The sequence below is a fragment of the Heterodontus francisci genome, chromosome 14 (assembly GCF_036365525.1).
Source record: "Heterodontus francisci isolate sHetFra1 chromosome 14, sHetFra1.hap1, whole genome shotgun sequence".
Taxonomy (NCBI): domain Eukaryota; kingdom Metazoa; phylum Chordata; class Chondrichthyes; order Heterodontiformes; family Heterodontidae; genus Heterodontus; species Heterodontus francisci.
In genome coordinates, this window is record NC_090384.1 from 53050212 (window position 1) to 53073603 (window position 23392).

The window sequence follows — 23392 nt, forward strand, 5'->3', positions numbered from 1 at the left end:
ATCCACTTTTAAGCCCTCTAAAATGGCTAATACTTCCTCCCTTTCAATGCTAATTTGTTCAAGTATATCACAATCCCCCTCCCTGATCTCTACACCTACATCGTCCTTCTCCATAGTGAACACAGATGAAAAGTAATCATTTAAAATCTCACCCATGTCCTCCGGCTCCACACACAGATTGCCACTTTGGTCCCTAATGGGCCGTATTCTTTCCCTGGTTATCCTCTTGCCCTTAATATACTTACAAAATGCCTTCGGATTTTCCTTTATTTTGTCCGCCAGTGTTTTTTCATGTCCCCTCTTCGCTCTCCTAATTACTTTTTTAAGTACCCCCAAACAATTTCTATACTTCTCTGGGGCCTCATCTGTTTTCAGCACTTTGAATCTGCCATAAGCCTCCTTTTTTTCCCTTATCCAATCCTCTATATCCCTTGACATCCAGGGTTCTCTGGACTTGTTGGTCCTACTCTTCACTAAGAGGGTGGTTGGAATCTGGAATACACTGCCTGAAGTGGTGATAGAGGCAGGAACCCTCAAAACATTTAAGAAGTATTTAGATGAGCACTTGAAATGCCATAGCATACAAGGCTACGGGCCAAGTGCTGGAAAATGGGACTAGAATAGTTACGTGCTCGATGGCTAGCACAGACATGATGGGCCAAAGGGCCTGTTTCTGTGCTGTATGACTCTATGACCTTTATGGGAACATGTTGGCCCTCAACTCTCACTATTTCCTTTTTGAATGACTCCCACTGGTCTGATGTAGACTTTCCTACAAGTTGCTGCTCCCAGTCCACGTTGGCCAGATCCTGTTTTATCATATTGAAATCGGCCTTCCCCCAATTCAGTACTTTTATCTCCGGTCTCTCTTTGTCCTTTTCCATAACTACCTTAAATCTTACAGAGTTATGGTCACTATCCCCAAAATGTTCCCCCACTGACACTTCTACCACTTGACCGGCTTAATTCCCGAGGATTAGGTCCAATACCGCCCCTTCTCTTGTAGGAGAGCTCACACTGTGTCACTGTACTGGGTACACTACAGGGGGAGCTCACACTGTGTCACTGTTCTCTACTGGGTATACGACAGGGGGAGATCACATTGTGTCACAGTCCTCTACTGGGTATACTACAGGCAGAGCTCACACTGTACCATGTACTGGGTACACTACAGGGGGAGCTCACACTGTGTCACTGTCCTCTATTGGGTACACTACAGGCAGAGCTCACACAGTGTCACTGTACTGGGTATACTGCAGGGGGAGCTCACACCGTGTCACTATCCTCTACTGGGTACACTGCAGGGGGAGCTCACACTGTGTCTCTGGTGTCTCTGTCCTCTACTGGGTACACCACAGGCAGAGCTCACACTGTGTCACTGTACTGTACTGGGTACACTACAGGGAGAGCTCACACTGTGTCACTGTCCTCTACTGGGTACACCACAGGCAGAGCTCACACTGTGTCACTGTCCTCTACTGGGTATACAACAGGCAGAGCTCACACTGTGTCACTGTACTGGGTACACTACAGGGGGAGCTCACACCGTGTCACTGTACTGTACTGGGTACACTACAGGGAGAGCTCACACTGTGTCACTGTCGTCTACTGGGCATACAACAGGCAGAGCTCACACTGTGTCACTGTACTGTACTGGGTACACTACAGGGAGAGCTCACACTGTGTCACTGTACTGTACGAGGTACACTACAGGGAAAGCTCACATAGTGTAAATGTACTGTTCTAGGTACACTACAGGAGAGGTCACACTGCATTAATGTGTTGAACTGGGTACACTACAGCAGAAGCTCATATTGTGTTAATGTATGGTACTGGGTACATTACAGGGAGTGTTCACACTGCATCACTGTGCTATACTGGGTACACTACAGGGGCAGTTTACACAGCATCAGTGCATTGTAGTGGGTGCAATACAGGTGGCACTCATACTGTGTTATTGTATATTACTGGGTACAATACTATGGTCCATTATGCTGTACTGCATACACTAAAGGGAGAGCTCACACTGAGTCAATTAACTGCACTGGGTACACTTCAGGGTGGGCTCATGCTATGTTAGTATACTGTATTGGGTAAACTACAGGGTGGGACTCACATTGGTTCAGTGAATTGTACAGGGTCTTGCAAATCTAATAATTTGACAAATTGATACTTTAGAACTACTTGAAGTGAAGTAAATTCTCAATATGTTCAATTAAGCAGGATCTACTGTACTCTACTTAACAAGTTATATTTGTCAAAACTATGTGACTCACTGTCGATAATTCTTTATAAGTTTCTACTAATGAAGGTATTTTAGGAACAGGAAGATCCCATTTAGCTGACCAGTCTTGTCCTTTTTGGTTGATTTTAATCCATCTTCCTATTTTTGTCACCAGCTCAGAATTCTTTCTGCAGAAACGTACCTGGTTGTCTCATGAACACATTGACACTGTCTGCTTCAATGGCCCTGTCTGGTATACTCATCCTATGTGTCTATTATTTCTCTTGTGATTTTGCCTGAATTCACTATTTCATCCTAACTTACGAATGTTTAATTGGGGTTCTCCAGGTTTATGAAAGCTTCAACAGCATGAACAATTTTTCCAGAACACTTTATCAAAATCGATCAGCAGGTTACCTCAAAATTTCCACTTTTGTCTATATTTTTTTAAATGGTGAACTCTAATAGGTTATGTTGCTCTGATGCTACTCTGCATACTGGGATAGCTAATCTATTTGGGATGTTGTGGATAAAGTTCCTTTGGTCGATTAATTTTACCAAAAATATCACAGAGCAAAGAAGGAACCATTTTGTAATAATGATGACATTTTTTTACACAAAATAGTGGACAAGTTCACCTACTGCTTTTAAAATGGTGGTTTTGGTGATGTGTGTGAGTCTGTGTGTGTGTGCGTTTTGGTGAACTGAGTGTCTAACAGACAAAAAATTATAAACATGCTTAAGAGTATCTGAACCAAGCGACAGAGAAATCCACGTAAGTGGAGCTTCTATTTTCCTGATATAGAATGTACAACGTCTTCCTGTTGAGACAGAAACAGTGCTCTGAAAACTAAGGCAGAGTTTGACAAGCGGCCAGGCTGAGGGACTGTTGGAGTTAAACTAACGAAACAGTAATGTATAAATGAAATGAAATCAGGACAATAAAATAGATTTGTTTATGGGGTGTTACTGAACATCAAGTAAATGTAGTTTAGCGATATTATGAATCATGATGTAAAGTTTATTGTGCATTATCCACTTTGAAGTCAGTCATTGATATATTTTTCAGAATGCTTAAGGTACTGCTAATTAAGAGTTAGTGGGCTGTGGCTGCGATAGTAATGTTGGCTCCACTGTATCGGAGTTCAAATACATGCTGAGTTGCTTGTGCGTGGAGTTCATCCATCTGCATCCTGCAACTCTGCTACAGTGTAGGGGCAATCAATAACGGGCCTGCTCAATCTCATACATAGACTATTACTTTTCTGTTAATCCAAATCCTACAGTTCAAAAGGAACAGTTCAGGAGCTAGTCTTCCATTCACATTTCAGCAGTCATTTTTAATATTTTCATAATTAGCAGTTTACATAAATAATTTATAATTTATGAATTCTGTGTTTTACAAGGTGAGGGTTGTTAATACTGGGAGCTGAATAGAGTATCAAGCACGTCCTGGTTACATGGAGAGTAAAGCTTCCTGCACTCTGCCCCACTACCTCAGAATACCACTCCCCCCTGCTCTCATGCTCACATCTCTGTCCTGGGATTGCTGCAGTGTTCCAGTGAACATCAACGCAAGCTCGAGGAACAGCATCTCATTTACTGATTAGGCACACTACAGCCTGCTGGACTGAACATTGAGTTCAATAATTTCAGAGCATGACAGCCCCCCATTTTACTTTCATTTTTAGTTATTTTTTCTTCCTTTTTTAACATTCTTTTTTACATTTTTTACAATCTTTTTTTTTGCATTTATTTCATTTCATCTTTGTTTGTTCAGTTTGCTTACCCATTGTTTTTTTTCAGGTTTGCACTTGCTGCTGTTCAATATTCAGTGTATTAACACCTAATCTGTACTAATGCTTTGTCTTTCAACACACCGTTAACATATTGTTTGCCTTTGCTCCGTGACCTTTTGGTCAGCTATGTGGCCTGGTCCAATCTAGACCTCCTTTGTTATGTCTTGCCCCACCCCCACCTCACTTGCTTATAACCTGTGACTTTTCTAATATTTGTCAGTTCCGATGAAGGGTCACTGACCCGAAACGTTAACTCTGCTTCTCTTTCCACAGATGCTGCCAGACCTGCTGAGTGATTCCAGCATTTCTTGTTTTTATCTCAGAATACCACATAGGGTGACTTTTTTCCATTTCCTACCTCAGCCATCATGTTGTCTCTGACGGAGGTTTTTACATTGTTTTTGCTGCTTAGGTACACTGTTTCCTTGAATGCAATGTGTGGGAATGGGCCACATTAAAGAATGCATAATCTTCTTCTTTTGAATTCTGGAAATGGAGCATACTTACTTACACCTTCATTACAGTGGCTAAGGTTAAGCCCATCAGTACTGTGAGTCATTCCTTTCTGAGAATGACTAGATTTGAGTTTCCCTACCCTAAACATATCTACGTTAAAGTGTTACAAAGTATAAGCATACAGCCCCCTCCCCTTCTCTACAACTGAATGATACCGTGATGTTGCCATGAGACTAGATGTGTGGCAATACTAATTCAGAATGGAGTCGATAGTAATGCAGAACAGAGTCAATGATAGCGAAGTAGTTGGGAGCATTTACTATTTGCAGGTTAATTTCCTGTCTTATTTTAATTTCCCCCAACCTGCTGTTGTATTTATGAAAATTGAATTAAAATATGTGAAATAAATGACTCTGGAAATGTTAAAACAGAGATAGGTTACTTTAGGGAGGGTAAAACCCTGTCAACCATACATGCCTGAGACAGTTTCAATGTTCCTGCTGTGGGGACAATGGGATGAATCATAACTCCCAAACACAGCTGGGTTAGGGTCCTGCTAGAAGTTACAATGCAAAAAATCTAGTACAGGAATCAGACCCACTCACTCCCAGTTTGATGAAGGTGAGACGAGGGACGGGCGACCAATCCACTCACGGGAAGTGGGTTCGTCATTGAAATATTCTAATGAGGTTGCGTGCCTTCATTTTAACAGTCATTCTATTTTTGACCACAGGCAGGCAGATTTAACAAGCTTTGAGATTTTGGCAACTTAAAGGAGGCGAGAAGGGTTGAATCCATCAGCTAAGTGTCTTAATAGCACTCCTTGAGAGTCAGGAACAGAAGGTGTGTTTACTCCAGGTCCAACAAGCTACCATGTAAACCCACCCACAATGATCCATCTGCTCCTCCCCCTTCGACATCGGACCCTTCCACCACCATCAAGACCCCACACCCACAAGGACCAGGGGGTCGGGAAACCTGGCAATGAAAGGAGATATGAGCTTCCAGCTCCGCAAGGTAAGTATTTTTTTCAGCTCTCTTTGTGGGCCAGAAGGAGCAGGTGCTTCCCCCATGCCTGCAAGGAAGCTGTCAGCAACCAACCACACCTCCCCCCACCCCCACCCAGTTCCTGGATCAGATCAGTGGCAAAGGAAAAACTGTAATATTGCAGTAAATGGCAACAACTGTTAGAAATTGACAGTATCTTTTTCTTACTGTCTAGCTGAACTGAAGCACTGAAACAATGCAGTGGTCAGTGGACTTGTATGGCCAGTTAATCTCCAGGCATGGAGCAGTTGTTTACAAAATTTGCCTTAAGTAAATCAGAGTTGTATTTTGATGCCATACTATTTTGCACTGAAGCAAAATGATTTCAGACACACAGCAATGCAAGGGTGGCAATCTAACTGGATTAGGACCAACAATTTGACTGCAAGTTGCACTAAGGTCAAGAGATGTGACACCACCTCTGGAAATAGTTTTGCATTGCTTAGACTTTGGCATAACTGTAGTACAACTCCAGTGCAGTGCAAAATTCAGACATCACAACCTTGGAACTCTTTAAACCTCATAGTTATGTTAGCAAAGAGCTTGCCGTCCAGCTCATGATTTTGTACACTATTACCAGTTCTATTTTTCTGTGATTGAATGTTTGAGCTCACACTCAGAACTTCTATTTGCTGAACAGAATGTGATACAAAGCTACTGATGTAACTTTGGCCTGCATCACATTATGTAAGTACCAACCTGTGACCAGACCTGTATTTTAATAGTACCCCGAGACCAGGGCCGGAATTTTACGGCCCCCCAAACGAGCCGGTTGTTGGTGGTGGTGGGGGGGGGGGGGTTAAAATTGAGTGGGAGGCAGGGTGTTGGCGGCGAAGAATGGCTCGCCTGCCCCAGGCCAATTAACTGGCACTTAAGGGCCTCCTCCCACCGACCCTGGTATTTTATCCTCGGCGGCCAGAAGGCAAAACCCTCAAGAACCCCGCTTGGTGAAACCAGGTGACCTTCTTGCGGGCTGGGGGGGGGGGTGGGGGGGGTGCCCTCCTGATTGGGCATCCTGTGCCCCACAGAGGGCTGTCCCCGAAGCCCCAACTGCCCCCAATGCACAACACTCCCCCCGCCCCCCCTAACCGACCTCCCACCTTGCCTCATTGGAGCCCGGCCAATTGTCCCCAGCGAGGTCCTAAAAACTTACTTGCCTTCCAGGGCCGTCCTTCACCTTGCTTGCGATGGCTGGGTGTAGTCCCAGCAGTGGCCATCGCACCCGGTGGCATGTGGGGACTAAGAGCTGCCGGCCCACTGATTGGCCGGCAGCACCATTAGGTGGGACTTCCTGCCTCAAGGAGGTGGAGGTTCCCTCCAAGACCAATTAAGGGCCTGGGGCCTCCCGCCCAATGAAAGATTCCGGCCCAGGAATGGTAAAGGGAACTAGTTATAAAACCAGTTATCTTATATAATTTATTTCAATGCTGCAGCTTCCTCATTTTATCTCAAGCTTTAATGTTGCCTTGTATTTAATGCAAAGAAACCTCTTATTTATATAGTTTTCCATTTAGAAAACCAAGCAAAACATTAATAAAGGAATTTAATACAGAAAGCAAAATGATAGACTTTTTTGAAGGGTTATAAAAATGTACATAAATAGTTCGAGAAGGAAATGGTTTGTCTTGGTTTTGTATCTCAAACAAGATATTCAAGCCGAGCAAACTTTCAGGCTAGTTTCTAATGTATACCTATTGAATATTTTGAGGGAAATGTTAAGGCATTTATTTGGATAGGTTGTGAAAGCTTGAGATTAAGTCCACGCCATCTTTCGGGAAAGTGCTTGTTTAAAACACTCGGGGGCCGTATTTCCAGGCCTTAATGACTTCTCAAGTGTTACTAAGAGATTCTGGTGGCATTCCTTGATATTGAGTGGGTACTTGGCTTTCACAAATTCATATGCAGTCATGAGCTGCATGTTCTGCTTCTGCATGAGGTACTGTATGATACAGGTTGGTGCCAGGGAATACCCATCCCGACAATGAATCAGGACACGTTTCTGTTTCTCAGTTGATACGTTGATGCATTCATTAATGTCTTCAAAGCATCGTTGTTTCAAAGGGAAAACATCGTCATTTGAAAAGTCATTGATGTCAACCTTGAGACGGGACCAGCTGTGCTTTACGTTCCTGGAGCAGGTACATGGGATTAGACAGATGTTCAACTCTCCGGGGAGGTTGCTCATATCGATAATGCTGTCTATGTTGTTCTTGCACAGGATACGTCCACTGTAGGCAGCATTGAGATTCCCTACATAAATGTAATCGGTCACTTTGGCGATGACCGGTTCAGAGTACTGCAGTTGCTCAGGGATGCTCCGCTTGCAGTCCTTTGGACTATCTGTTTTGCTTAAGGACTTGCGGCTGTGGTTCTTGAGCTTTTTGGACCCAGACCTTGAAGGCGGGTTGGAATCAGATTCTGAGCTGCTGTTCCAAGGGGGTGAAAATAAGGAGAACCTGCTGGAGGACTTAGTTTTAGCCAGTGTTTCATTGGAACCTGACAAATTTGACGTGTTTGACCCAGAAGCACAGAAGAGGGAGGCTCTCTCCAGGGAACCAGTGCTGCTAGAAGCTCTGGTGGTGTCGGCCTTGTCCATCTGAAAGGGAAAAGATCAACATAAGAAAGAATTTTTGAAGTTTAAAGAAATCTCAAAATTGTTTTAAAATGGTGCATCGGAAGAATTTGCATTTTGTTTGACATCGATTTACTCCTTAGTGATATGACTTCAATTTTCATTCTGAGTTATGATCATTAATGCGTTTCTATGCATCATTAATTCACTAAATATATAATTTTTACAAGCTGGCCAATAGACCTAAAACCATGATTATTGGAATTCCAAACATGTTGATACCACTTTACAGAAATAGCTGTAAATCAGGAAATGGAAGGAAGAGTGGAACTCACGAAAATTACAACTACCAGGGAAGTGGTACTGAGCGAATTGTTGGAGCTGTGGGCTGACAAGTCCCAGGTCCCGATGGACTTCATCATAGGGGAGGCGGTGGCGTAGTGGTATTATCACTGGACGAGTAACCCAGAGACCCAAGGTATTTCGCTGGGGACATGGGTTCGAATCCCACCACAGCAGAAGGTGGAATTTGAATTTAATTAATAAATCTGGAATTAAAAGCTAGTCTAATGATGGCCATGAAACTATTGTCGACTGTTGTAAAAACCCATCTGGTTTACCAATGTCCTTTAGGGAAGGAAATCTGCTGTCATTACCTGGTCTGCCCAACATGTGACTCCAGACCCACAGCAATGCGGTCAACTCTGACATGTCCTCTGAAATGGCCTAGCAAGCCACTCAATTGTACCGAACCGCTACGAAGTCAATAAAAAGGAATGAAACCGGACTGACCACCCGGCATCGACCTAGGCACCGGAAACGACAACGGCAACCTGCTCAGTGATGCTCAATTTGGGTTCTGCCAGGGCCACTCAGCTCCTGACCTCATTACAGCCTTGGTTCAAACATGGACAAAAGAGGTGAGGTGAGAGTGACTGCCCTTGACATCAAGGCAGCATTTGACCGAGTATGGCATCAAGGAGCCCTAGCAAAACTGAGGTCAATGGGAATCGGGGAAAACCCTCCGCTGGCTGGAGTCATACCTAGCGCAAAGGAAGATGGTTGTGGTTGTTGGAGGTCAATCATCTGACCTCCAGGATATCACTGCAGGAGTACCTCAGGGTAGTGTCCTAGGCCCAACCATCTTCAGCTGCTTCATCAATGACCTTCCTTCAATCATAAGGTCAGAAGTGCGGATGTTCGCTGATGATTGCACAATGTTCAGCACCATTTGCAACTCCTCAGATACTGAAGCAGTCCGTGTAGAAATGCAGCAGGACCTGGACAATATCTAGGCTTGGGCTGACAAGTGGCAAGTAACATTCGCGCCACACAAGTGCCAGGCAATGACCATCTCCAACAAGAGAGAACCTAACCATCTCCCCTTTACATTCAACGGCATTACGATTGCTGAATCCCCCACTATCAACATCCTAGGGGCTACCATTGACCAGAAACTGAACTGGAGTAGCCATATAAATACCGTGGCTACAAGAACAGGTCAGAGGCTAAGAATCTTGAGGCGAGTAACTCACCTCCTGACTCCCCAAAGCCTGTCCACCATCTACAAGGCACAAGTCAGGAATGTGATGGAATACTCTCCCCTTGCCTGAATGGATGCAGCTCCAACAACACTCAAGAAGCTCGACACCATCCAGGACAAAGCAGCCCACTTGATTGGCACCCCATCTACAAACATTCATTCCCTCCACCACCGACGCACAGTGGCAGCAGTGTGTACCAGCTACACGATGCACTGCAGCAATGCACCAAGGCTCCTCAGACAGCAGCTTCGAAACCCGCAACCTGTAGCTACTAGAAGGACAAGGGCAGCAAATACATGGGAACACTACCACCTGCAAGTTCCCCTCCAAGTCACACACCATCCTGACTTGGAACTATATCGCCGTTCCTTCACTGTCGCTGGGTCAAATTCCTGGAACTCCTTTGCTAAAAGCACTGTGGGTGTACCTACCCCACATGGACTGCAGCGGTTCAAGAAGGCAGCACACCACCACCTTCTCAAGGGCAATTAGGGATGAGCAATAAATGCTGGCCTGGCCAGCGTCGCCCACATTCCATGAATGAATTTTAAAAAAGGGTCCTCAAAGAAGTGGCTAGTGAGATCGTTGATGCATTGGTTTTAATTCCCCAAAATTCCGTAGATTTGGGGAAGATTGCATCAGACTGGAAAATATCGAATATAACTCGTTTATTCAAAAAGGGAAGGAGATGGAAAACAAGAAACTGCATGCCAGTTAGCTTAACATCTGACATAGGGAAAATGTTAGATGCTATTATTAAAGATGCTATAGCAGGGCATTTAGAAAAATTCAAGGTAATCAGGCAGAGTCAACATGGTTTTGTGAAAAGGTATTCATGTCTAATCAATTTATTGGAGTTCTTTGAAGAAGTAACATGTGCTGTAGATTAAGGGAAACTGGTGGATATACTTTACTTGTGATTTCCAGAAGGCATTTAATAAGGTGCCACATCAAAGGTTATTGCAGAAAATGAAAGCTCATGGTGTAGGGAATAACATATTGGCATGGATAGAAGACTGGCTAGCCAACAGGAGACAGAGAGTTGGTGTAAATGGGTCATTTTCTGGTTGGCAAGATGAAACAAGTGGTGTGCCACAGGGATCAGTGCTGGGGCGTCAACTTTTCACAATTTATATAAATGACTTGGATAAAGGGACCAAAGGTATGATTGCTAAATTTACTGATGACACAGAGATAGGTAGGAAAGTAAGTTCTGAAGAGGACATAAGGAGGTAAGGAGGCTACAAAGGGATGTGGATAAGTTAAGTGAGTGGACAAAGACCTTGAAAATGGAGTATAATGTGGGAAAATGTGAAATTGTCCATTTTGGCAGGAAGAATTAAAAAAAGTATATTATCCAAATGGCGAGAGATTGCAGAGGTCTGAGATGCAGAGGGATCTGGGTGTCCTCATGAATGAATTGTAAAAGGTTAGTATGCAGGTACTGCAAGTAATTGGGAAAGCTAATAGAATGTTTTCATTTATTGTGAGGGGAATTGAATACAAAAGTAGGGAGGTTATGCTTCAGTTATACAGAGCATTAGTGAGACCACATCTGGAGTACTGTGTACACTACTGGTCTCCTTCTTTAAGGATGGGTGTAAATGCATTGGAAGCAGTTCAGAGAAGGTTTACTCGACTAATATCTGGAATGGGTGGGTTGTCTTATGAGGAAAGGCTGGACAGGCTAGGCTTGTATCCGCTGGAGTTTAGAAGACTAAGAGGATACTCGACTGAAACATATAAGATCCTGAGGGGTCTTGACAGGGTGGATGTGGAAAGGATGTTTCCTCTTGTTGGAGGATCTAGAACTAAGCGTCTTTGTTTAAAAATAAAGGGTTGCCCATTTAAGACAGAGATGAGGAGAAAATTTAGCTCTCAGAGGCTTGTGAGTCTTTGGAACTCTTGTCCTCAAAAGGCAGTGGAAGCAGAGTCTTGGAATATTTTTAAGGCAGAGGTAGATAGATTCTTGATAATCAAGGGGGTGAAAGGTTATTGGAGGTAGGCAGGAGTGTGGAGTTGAGGTTACAATCAGATCAGCCATGATCTTATTGAATGGCAGAGCAGGCTCGAGGGACCAAGTGGCCTACTCCTGCTCCTAACTCGTATGTTCGTATGTATGGGTTCAGTAATCAGATTTAAAATATGTGGCCAAGGCCAGCAGTTAGATCCCCAAAAGCCCTGCATTGCATCCATATCAATAAGCTTTTATGAGCGAGCTTCTATTTTTGTAAAACATGTTTTTAAGGACTTACAGTTGAATTATGGACATTGATTCATCTAGCAACTTGAAGAGATGCTGACTTTTGTATTTTTTTTAAAGAGGTCACCAGAAGGCTTCCTGAACTTGGTATGTAAATAAGTTCTTACTGGAAGGCACCTGTTTTCAGATAAAATACCAGCAGGGAGCTTATTGTTTTGACTTGGGAGGAAATGTTTATGCAGAAGTGACAGGTCAAGATTTACAGCAGTCAGGAGGCTTGATTTTTGTGACATTGTTTTGGTTTTGCTTTGGACAGTGAGTTGGAGTGTAAACTGCTTAGAAGACAGTTGTTTTTTTGCCTGCAGAGGAAACCTAGCTCATCGCTTTCTCTCCCTTTAAAAGAAACCCGTGTGTCCAGTATGACAGTCTCCTTTTTCCTCCTGTATATGAAGAAACCCTGCATATCGAATGTGTGGTAACTGAAACCCCTGTTTCAGCATTTCTTCTGTAAAGCCTGTCTGAAGCCTCTGTTGCTGCATTTCTTGGAAAGTCTACCCAAACTGATCTTCAACATCGTCTGGAAAGACCTGTTCTAGGAAGATTCCAGTGACAGCCATCTATGTGTAATTGGAACACCAAACCAAAACAAAGGACATCTTTCCATATCTTCTCTTTTTTCTTCAAGAATTAGCAAGTATTTAAGCTGTGTTTTTTGTCTGTTTTTCTTTGTATTAGAGCTCTAAATCGCAAATCCCTTTATTTTTCCAGTTAAGTGGTCTATGTGTGTGAGAATGAGTGTGAGGGGCTAAGGTAAAAAGGGAACTTTAATATTTCAATCTGTGTGTTTATGCTTTGCTACATTACTGGGTAAGACTTGTTATATAATAAACTGATAATTTTGTTGTTTATTAAAGAAACCTGGTTGGTGTGTTTTATTCTGGGAAAAAATAGAGTCTATGATTGACCGTATTAGTAAATGGGAAAACATTTAAATATATGTTGCGACCTGTGGAGAAGTGGAACTAGAACTAACAGTGCACTCCTCCCGCCTCGGTCATAACAAAGTGTTTTTAACTCAATGCATTAATTCTGTAGAATTTTTAAAGTATTTGTTATTGGGACGTGGGTGACACTAGCAAGACTGAAACCCATCCCTAAGTAACCTGAGGCCATGAAGAGTCAACCACATAGTGTGAAACTGGAGTCACATGTAGGCCAGACCAAGATGAATTAGCAGATTCCTTTCCTTGAAGGCCTTAGTGAAGCTATTGGATTATTACATCAATCCAGTAGCTTTCAAGGTCATTTTCTCATGCAATTCAATTTCCCAACTTTCATCAGGGATCTAGACTCACAACATCTGGATCTAAACTCATAACATCCGGATCTAGACTCACAACATCTGGGTTCTAGTCCAGTACTATCCTAAGTTACTGTACCCTAAAATTTCAACCCTAATATATGATTTCTTTGAAGGCCTGCCCATATTCCCAAGCCACGATGCAGCAGAAACAAACTGCTGGGACAATGTGGGTCACAGAATATCCTGTCATTACTACAATATGATTAGTTACAAGATGGTGTGTTTATCAGGTGGGTGAAATTCCATTCCCTTCGCTGCCACAATGCTACAGAACATAGAACATCCCACCACAGGCCAGCATTCTATCTAATATCAATCAAAACCATTCCAAACACTTGACTTGGCCCATCAGCATCTGGATAGAAGGTAGGTGTTAGATTTCGTTAAATATCCACATTTTTTGAATTGGAATGAAATAAAAAGTGACAGGCCTGCTCCATGGTTTATTGAATACACTGCCTAGTAAAAGTGGTGATAAGCTACAGAAGACAGTAATGTTTCAGGTTTGATTCCTGATCTATGCTGAGTTAAATGGCCTTAACTAAGGGAGCAGTGGGGGCACTAAAACTGGTCTCAGCTATCAGTGATTTGTGCTGAAAGCTGCATGTATGTGAGTGTCTGCTAAGAGCAAGATCAATCTGGGCTGTGATGTGCTCAAAGGTGGGGTAACCTGCTATCTAGGTTACTCTTCAACATCTAGGTTCATACATAACGAATGGGCAAAGCAATATTGTCAGTGTTCAAGAACCCATACCTAAACACTAATCAACAGCATCTTCAGAGTAGGAAGGGTGGTATTGGGGGCAGCAGTCACATTTGGGAAGAAAGAATGAGGAACTATATCCATTATATTAGTTCACTGTCACTTATCATGCTGGCATTGCACCCATCAATAGCAGCAACTTTCCCAGACTGACATCTATTCACTCAATTTACAAGGGAACTCATCTCTTCATAACCACTATCCCACAGAAAGATGTGATATTCTGTTGTAAAACAGCCAGGCATAGAAGCTACCTACATCATACTGAAATGTGGAAAGTGGATCAATAATGTGAGAGATCGATGGGCCGAATGGCCTCCTTCTATGCCACATATAAAATGACTTTAAATGACTCATCAAAAAATCATCAATTTTTAATAGAAACATAAACGTGGCACCAATACAGTACAAGTTATACCCAAAACTCCTATTTTAATAAGAAACATGAGACTTTCCATCTTTCTTCTTCATTAGTGACCTCTTTGTGGCAATGTGATTTCATTAGCAGCTTGTTACAATTTCACTCCCTCTGTCTACTAGAAACATGGGACTGAAGCTCTCTGAAGGGTGTGTTGTATATGGTGCAACAAAAGCTAGCAAACAACATCCATAAGGGTGATAAAACCAAGTGGCTTTGCTATTTGTCTCTTAAGATAAATATCTGTAGCAAAGCACTTGTGCGTTAATTAGCAATTCACTTGCAGCAGGCCAGCTTCAAAGTGTTCACATAAATTAAATGTCCTCTAAACAATTTGTACACTATAACAGAAACACCTTAGCTAAAAGAACTAGAGTGACTCAGAGTCCCTCTCAATTCATGTTTCGATTAATGTAAGCCATGCTCTTGATCTGGGACCAATTCTCCTCATTTGGTTCTCATGTCACAGGACAATTAGTGCTGAATCGGATATACACATCACAGAATTGTTTGTTTGATGGAGTTTCAGCATCACTGTATGCACTCTCTGCTATTAATGCAACAGATTTGAAGAGGAAGCACAGTCTACTGGGAATGTAGTTCAAAGTATTCACTTAATAGTGTAAAACATACAAAGCCATAAACCCCCAAAAAACACATGATTAATTGAGAATGTAGAGTATTTTTCACCATAAAATTGGGTGTACTTTGAACAAAATGTGCTCCCTTAAAACAAAATTTACTTTCCCTAGACTGAGACGCATTATCATATGTAATATTGAAGTAAGTGTGCAAAATTGCAATAGCGTTTAAAGGGGCACTGTCTTTATTAGCAGAGATAAGAAAATCACAGTCTGTGCTGGAGATGCACAGCAGGGGTAATTTTGACTTCAATGGAAATAAAAACCATGAGAGATATATGATGGGCCAAAATTACTGACAGCAAGTCAATCAGCATCCAAAAAAAAAAAAATTTCATTTACATGTCCTTTTTAATTGTTCGTGGGATGGGAGAGTCACTGGCAAGGGCAGCATTTGTTGTCCATCCCTAATTGCCCTTGAGAAAGTGGTGCTGAGCTGCCTTCTTGAATCGTTGCTGTCCATGTGGTATAGGTACACCCACAATGCTGTTAGGAAGGGAGTTCCAGGATTTTAATTCAGCAATAGTGAAGGAACGGTGATATAGTTCCAAGTCAGGATAGTGTGTGGCTTGGAGGGGAACCTGCAAGTGGTGGTGTCCCCATGCATCTGCTGCCCTTGTCCTTCTAGGTGGTAGAGGTTTGGAAGGTGCTGCAGTGCATCTTGTAGATGGTACACACTGTGTGCCAGTGGTAGAGGGAGTGAATGTTTAAGGTGGTAAATGGAGTGCCGATCAAGCAGGCGGCTTTGTCCTGGATAGTGTCGAGCCTCTTGAGTATTGCTGGAGTTGTACTCGTCCAGGAAAGTGGAGAGTATTCTATCGCACTCCTGACTTGTGCCTTGTAGATGGTGGAAAGGCTTTGGGGAGTCAAGAGGGGAATTAATTACCACTGGAATCCCAGCCTCTGACCTGCTCTTGTAGCCGCAGTATTTATATGGCTGGTCCAATTCAGTTTCTGGTCAATGGTAATCTCCAGGGTATTGATGGTGGAGAACTCAGTGATGGTAATGCGGTTGAGCATCAAGGGGACACGGTTAGATTCTCTCCTGTTGGAGATGGTCATTGTCTGGTACTTATGTGGTGCGAATGTTACTTGCCACTTATCAGCCCAAGCCTGAATATTGTCCAGGTATTGCTGCAAGCGGGCATGGATTGCTGCCATATCTGACAAGTCACAAATGGTGCTGAACATTGTGGAATCATGAGCAAACATCCCCACTTCTGAACTTATGATGGAGGGAAGGTCATTGGTGAAGCAGCTGAAGATGGATGGGCCTAGGACACTACCCTGAGGAACTCCTGCAGTGATGTCCTGAGGCTGAGATGATTAACAACCACAACTATATTCCTTTGTGCTAGGTATGACTCCAACCAGTAGAAGGTTTCCACCCTGAATCCCATCGACTTTAATTTTCCTTGGGTTCCTTGATGTTATACCCGGTCAAATGCTGCCTTGGTGTCATGTGCAGTCATTCTCACCTCACCTCTGGAATTCAGCTCTTTTATCCATGTTTGGACCGAGGCTGTAATGAGGTCTGGAGTTTGGCGGACCCAAACACAGAACTGGTGAGCAGGTTATTGGTCAGTGAGTGCCGCTTGATAGCACTGTCAACGACATCTTGCATCACTTCGCTGATGATTGAGAGTAGACTGATGGGGCAGTAATTGGCCAGATTGGATTTGTCCTACTTTTTGTGGACAAGGCTTACCTGGGCAATTTTCCACATTTTTTTTTAGAGATACAGCACTGAAACAGGCCCTTTGGCCCACCGAGTCTGTGCCGACCATCAACCACCCATTTATACTAATCCTACACTAATCCCATATTCCTACCACATCCCCACCTGTCCCTATATTTCCCTGTCACCTACCTATACTAGGGGCAATTTATAATGGCCAATTAACCTATCAACCTGCAAGTCTTTTGGCATGTGGGAGGAAACCGGAACTCCCGGAGGAAACCCACGCAGACACAGGGAGAACTTGCAAACTCCACACAGGCAGTACCCAGAATTGAACCTGGGTTGCTGGAGCTGTGAGGCTGCGGTGCTAACCACTGCGCCACTGTGCCGCCCCCGTCAGGCAGATTCCAGTGTTGTAACTGTACTGGAACAGCGTGGCTAGCAGCACAGCTAGTTCTGGAGCACAAGTCTTCAGCACTATTGCCGGAATGTTGTCCAAAGCCTTTGCTGTATCCATTGCCTTCAGCCATTTATGATCTCATATGGAGTGAATCGAACTAGCTGAAGTCTGATGGTGAGGATCTCAGGAGGTGGCCGAGATGGTTCATGCACTTGGCACTTCTGGCTGAAGATTTCAGCAAATGCTTCAGCCTTGTCTTTTGCACTGAAGTGCTGGGCTCCCCCATCATTGAAGATGGGGATTTTTTTTTAAGCCTCCTCCTCTTATTAGTTGTTTAATTGTTCACCACCATTCACGACTGGATATGACAGGATTGCAGAGCTTTGATCTGATTCATTGGTTGTGGGATCGCTTAACTCTGTCTCTTGCATGTTGCTTCCGCTGTTTAGAATGAATGTAGTCCTGTGTTGTACGTTCACCAGGATGGCATGTCATTTTTAGGTTTGCTTGGTGCTGCTCCTGGCATGCCTTCCTGCACTCCTCATTGAACCAGGGTAGATCCCCTGGCTTCATGATCAAGGTACAGTGAGGGATATGCCAGGCCATGAGATTACAGATTGTGTTTGAATACAATTCTGCAGCTGCTGATGTTCCACAGCACTTCATGGATGCCCAGTTTTGAGCTGCTAGATCTGTTCTGAATCTATCCTATTTAGCACAGTGGTAATTCCACGTAACACAATAGTGGGTGTCCTCAGTGCGAAGACTGGATTTCCCCTCCACGAGGGCTGTGGGTATACCATGGACAGATGCATCTGTGACAGGTAGATTGGTGAGGACGAGGTCAAGTAAGTTTTTCCCTCTTGTTGGTTCTCCCACCAAGTGCTGCAGGCCCAGTCTAGCAGACATGTCCTTCAGGATTCAGTCACTCAGTCATTGTGGTGCTACTTAGCCACTCTTGGTGATGGACAATGAAGTACCCCACCAAGAGTACATTCTGTGCCCTTGCTACCCTCAGTGCTTCTTCCATTTGGTGTTCAACATGGAGGAGTACTGGTTCATTAGCTGAGGGAGGGCAGTAGTTGGTGATCAGCAGGATGTTCCCTTATCCATGAGAATTCATGGGGTCTGGAGTCAATGTTGAGGACTCCCATGGCCACGCCCTCCCGACTGTATAGCACCGTGCTGCCACCTCCGGTGGGACTTGCTGTCGATGGGACAAGACATACCCAGCGATGGTGATGGAGGAGTCTTGGACATTGCCGGTATAATGAGTATAACTATGTCAAGCTGTTGCTTGACTAGTGTGTGAGACAGCTCTCCAAATTTTGGCACAAGTTTCCAGATGTTGGCAAGGAGGACTTTGCAGGGTCGGCCAGAATTTTACCTTGTGGTGGTGGCCCCACCCATCAGCAAAAAAGTCAGGATGAACCCCATCCAAAGCCATGCTGTAGTTTTATGTGGCCCAGGCCCTTAATTGGCTTCGGTTGGGACTTCCACCCCTCTGGGGCAGGAAGTCTGCCTCCAAGAGCTCCTGGCCAATCAGAGGGCCGGCAGCTCCTCAGTCCAAGCAGCACCACTGGGAGTGGTGGCCACTGCTAGGACTGCACCCAGCGAGAGGAGCCGATACAGATGCCAGCCTAAAACAGGTGAGTGGGGGTTGGGCCTCATCAGGGACAATCGGCTGGGCCCCGGCGAGTGGGGTGGGGGTAGGAATGTAGGGCGGGGAGGAGGTAGTTTTCAGCAGAGCAGCCCATGCTGCTGTGGGGAGGCCTTCTGTGGGACACAGGATGTCTGATCAGGAGGGCCCCCACCACCCCCCACCACCCCCCACCCCCCCTCAGCTTGCAAGGAGGCCGTCAGATATCACTGGGCGGTCCCCTCTGGTGCCAAAGTGCCCGTCTGCTGCTGGTAATACACCACTTAAGGGCCTCAATTGGCCTGTGACGGGTAGGCCATTTTTCACCCTCACCGCTGGTAAAATCGCAGGGGAGCAGGTAGAGGACTGGAACAGCACCCACCCCCCCCTCCCCCACACCACAACCTCCCACTCGCTCTTATGCCACCCAGCCCCCCACCGCCCAGCCGAAGGGTAAAATTCTGGCCAAATGTCATTTCTGATCCTTAGGTCGTCGACGGGTGGTCCGTCCAGTTTTATTCTTTTCACCATTTATTTTGAACAATTTGACAAAGGGTCTCTATTGACAGTATTTTCCTGTCTCTTTTTCTTTTCAAATTCTGCTGGATGCACTCAATATTTTCTACAGCTTTTCTCTTTTTAAAGCTGTCTTTACAAATGTTTACCAAATTTATTTTTTGTTTGGGACATCTTTTAGTGATACCACACATGTTTCACTCTGCAATGGCTTTACAAAGAAAGAGGAAATGGACGACCAAACATGTTTTTACAAAGGCAAAACCCCTTGAAACCACAGCTAGTTTATATGACCCTTTCTAAAGTAATAACCAGGCAACACAAAATGGTGACTTTGCCAAAGTACTACATTTAAAAATGATTTGGCAGCAGACAGGGCACCACAATAAACTGTCAGCGTTCTAACTCCTAATCTGGTAACCTATGGCTCACTGCAAATTACAGGATGTGAGGTCAGGACAGGATTGGAGCTGTGACACCACACATCCTCCCTTGACTTTCAGGGTCCCAACATACATTTGAAAAATTGTTATTCGGGTGAGGTGCCTAGGGCTGCTGGAGACTGTGGGACTGGATTCCTGTATAAGTAACAGCGCTCAGAAAAGGAGGGGCTGAAAACAATTATAATCTAGTGAAGAAATTAAAAAGAGCAGATTAGTTCACATATTCTTTGAACCTCAATTGCTTAAATCAATAGTGCTGATGACTGTCAGGCAAATTGATTTGACAATGTGAGGGAGGTGAATTAATGCATTAGTTCAAATGACAGGATCAGTGAAGTGCACAATAGTCGATTGTTCATGGAGTCCTCTCTTGCTGTTAAGCTTAGGAACATCTCCATTTCATCCACTCAGCAGGTCAGGCATCATCTGTGGAGAGAAAAACAGAGTTAACCTTTCAGATCTATGTGACACAGACCTGAAAATGTTAACTCTGTTTTTCTCTCTACAGATGCTGCCTGACTTGCTGAGTGTTTCTAGCATTTTCTGTTTTTGTTTCAGATTTCCAGCATCCACAGTATTTTGATTTTGTTCCATTTCATCCAATTAATTTCAACAGCATTTTGTCAAAACAGGAGCAAATATAGAAGATAAAATAAAAGATATTACAGTGCTTACTCCTCAATTTCTTTACCTTTACTGTTCCTCCCCTCAGTGGCATTGATTTCTGCTGAGGTGCAATTCCAAAGATTTTGCTATCTCGACCCCTTCACCCCACCCACTACCTCATCAAAGTGCCCAATCTTCTCACGAGCCTGCACTCCGTTATACGCTGCACCTGATGTTCCTTTTCAATAACGGCCACCCTCACCAAAAGTGAAAAATACTATTTGTGGATTATATTACTACATATACCTGGGATTTCAGGCTGCTTTTAAAATCCTGGGATTCCAAAGCTGCATATCGCCCATTGCCATCGGACGAGACAGACAAACAGAGTGGCCTGTGCGATCGGACAGGAAGCTTCGGGGTCGATGTCATGGTGATGTGCTTGTGGTCCGGTCGATCGTTTCTACTCATAACCAAGTTTGGGCACGAGCCTGTGGAATAGAAGAGAAAATGAAAGTTTACATTCAAGGAAAGTATTCTTGATAAGAAATCTAGGGGGAAAAGTTTGTTTGACTAGCGCCACTTTAAGGGGCGCTATTCAGACTATGTCGATTTCCCGGGACAGGCAATGCTGCGGACCGCTACCTGCATAATTCGTGTGACTTTCTTCAATGAAATCAAGCAAGAAGAAATTTTGTGAACAAATTTTCCACCCATTGTCAAATGGATTCATATTCATTGCAACTTCTCTCTCACAAAGTATATATTATTCTTCATGTGTCCCTTGATCCTATTCCCACTGAACTGCTGATCACCGAACTTCCCTTCCTGGCCTTGATATTGTAAACGGTTCTTTCTCTTCAGGTGTTGTCCCTCTCTCCTTTCAATCTGCCGTCATCAACCCTCTCCTCAAAAAAAAACAATCCCTAACCACCCCACCCCCCCACCACCCTTGCAAAATACTGTTCCATTTCCAAACACCCTTTCCTCTCCAAAGTCCTTGAACTTGTTGTCGCCTTCCAAATCCATTCCCATATTTCCTGGGACTCCATGTTTGAATCCTTCCAATCAGATTTATGCCCCGCCACAGTACCGAAACAGCTCTTATCAAAGTCACAAATGACATCCTATGTGACTGTGACAAAGGTAAACATGCCCTCCTCGTCCTTGTGACCAGTCTGCAGCTTAGACATGGTTGACCACACCATCTTCCTCCAATGCCTCTCCACTGTCCTCTAGCTGGATGGGACTGCTCTCACCTGGTCCCATGCTTATCTATCTAATCATAGCCAGAGGCTTCTCTGCCTGCTCCCGTACTGTTACCGTACTGATCCCCAAGGATCTATCATTGGCCCCTCCTATTTCTTATCTACATGCTGTCACTTGGTGACATCATCCGAAAATACAGTGTTAGTTTTCACATGCATACTGACAACACTCAGCTCTACTTCATCACCACCTCTCTCTACTCCTCCACTGTTGCTAAATTATCAGACTACTCATCCAACATCCAGTACTGGATGAGCAGAAATTTCCTCCAATTAAATATTAGCAAGACTGAAACCATTGTTTTCGTTCGCTGCTCCAAATTCTGTTCCCCAGCTACTGACTCTCTCCCTCTCCCTGGCAACAGTCTGAGATTAAGCCTGTCTATTCGCAACCTTAGTGTCCTTTCTGACACTGAGATTAGCTTCCAACTTCATATTAGTGCCATCACTAAGACCGCCTATTTCCACCTCTATAACATGGCCCAATTTAGCCCCTGTCTCAGCTCATCTGTTGCTGAAACCCTCATTCATACCTTCGTCACCTCCAGACTTGCTTATTTCAAAGCACACCTGGCTGGTCTCCCACATTCGACTCTCCGCAAACTTGAGGTCATCCAAAACTCTGCTACGCGTGTCTTAACTCACACCAAGTCCCGTTCCCCTATCACTGCTGTGCTCACTGACCTACATTGGCTCCTTGATTTTAAAATTTTCACCTTGTTTTCAAATCCCTCCATGGCCACACTCCTCCCCAGAAGGAACAGGAAGGCAGAGGTCCTGTCAAATTTAATGGCAATATCTCCTTAGAATTTCTTAATGCCATTTCCCAACCAGCAGGCAGCCAGATTGAAGGATGAAGTAAATATTGCCCAGGACACCAGAAGAGATCTGCTGCACTTGGGATCTTTTATGTATGCCCTGCATGCTGGTAGCATCTTGATCAAACATGGGGCCCTTTCAATACCATTTGAGTAGCCATTGCCCCTCAAATTCAGGCACAAACCAATTTTTAATCCATTATTTAATCATTGACTCTCATATACACTGGTAAACAGGGAAATATCCTGTAGTATTTGTTCACGAGTGGGGTGGAGCATTATGAGAAGCAAAGTAAGAAAGCTCAAAGTAGTAATGTCTAGAATAACATCAATAGAAAAAGTCGAGAAAGATCTCAGGCTGATGTGGACAGACAGTGAGAGAGAAGCTGGAAACTGGGGGAAAGGTTGGCTATCAGACAACATGTATTTTTGTATCCTACTCATGAGGAAGAGAAGTGTTAGGAGAGCCCTGCCAATATAAGAACAGATATTGTAATGCACGTCTTGAACTTACCAATAATCAGGAATAAACTGCTTTCTGGAGCCCCAGCTGTTGCAGTTTTGCAATTTGTGACAACTAGGCAAAGTTTTGAAAAGAAACTTCCTTTTTACAGTGACCATACAGGCAATTCAAACCCACTGCAACAAACTCTATAGCACCCATGTTTCAGGGGCTCTCCTTTCACCCTAAGAACCATACAGCACATGTTGAGTACTATAACAAACTTCCTGGCTAACCATTAACACGAGGACTGCTGTGTGTCTCAGATCAAAAACAGGAAAATGATCAGGATCAGACGTGGCTGCTTACTTTTGAGCACTTCGCTGTGGCTCCGTCAGCAAGGTAAACAGCCCCTATCTGCAGCCTGCAGCTTGATTGGCTGCACCTCACAACCTATCCAATAAATCGTGCAACTTCCGTTTGCTTTTGCAAATAAAAAATGTGTTATTGTTACCAATGAATTGAGACAGAGAAAGAGATATGCAAAAG

General features: G+C 44.0%; 1 protein-coding gene across 2 annotated transcripts in view; it reads right to left on the minus strand.

Moving 5' to 3' along the window:
- Nucleotides 1-7111: 7111 nt before the first annotated feature.
- LOC137377303 (uncharacterized) overlaps nt 7112-23392 on the minus strand; it is a 35039-nt gene continuing 18758 nt past the window's right edge. For both annotated transcript variants that reach the window (XM_068046863.1, XM_068046864.1), the window contains exons 4-5: nt 20622-20806; nt 7112-8122 (exon numbers count right to left, since the gene is read on the minus strand). In XM_068046863.1, coding sequence (XP_067902964.1) covers nt 7280-8122; nt 20622-20806 — 1028 coding nt within the window. In that variant the 3' untranslated portion in view covers nt 7112-7279. The remainder of the gene's footprint in view (nt 8123-20621; nt 20807-23392) is intronic.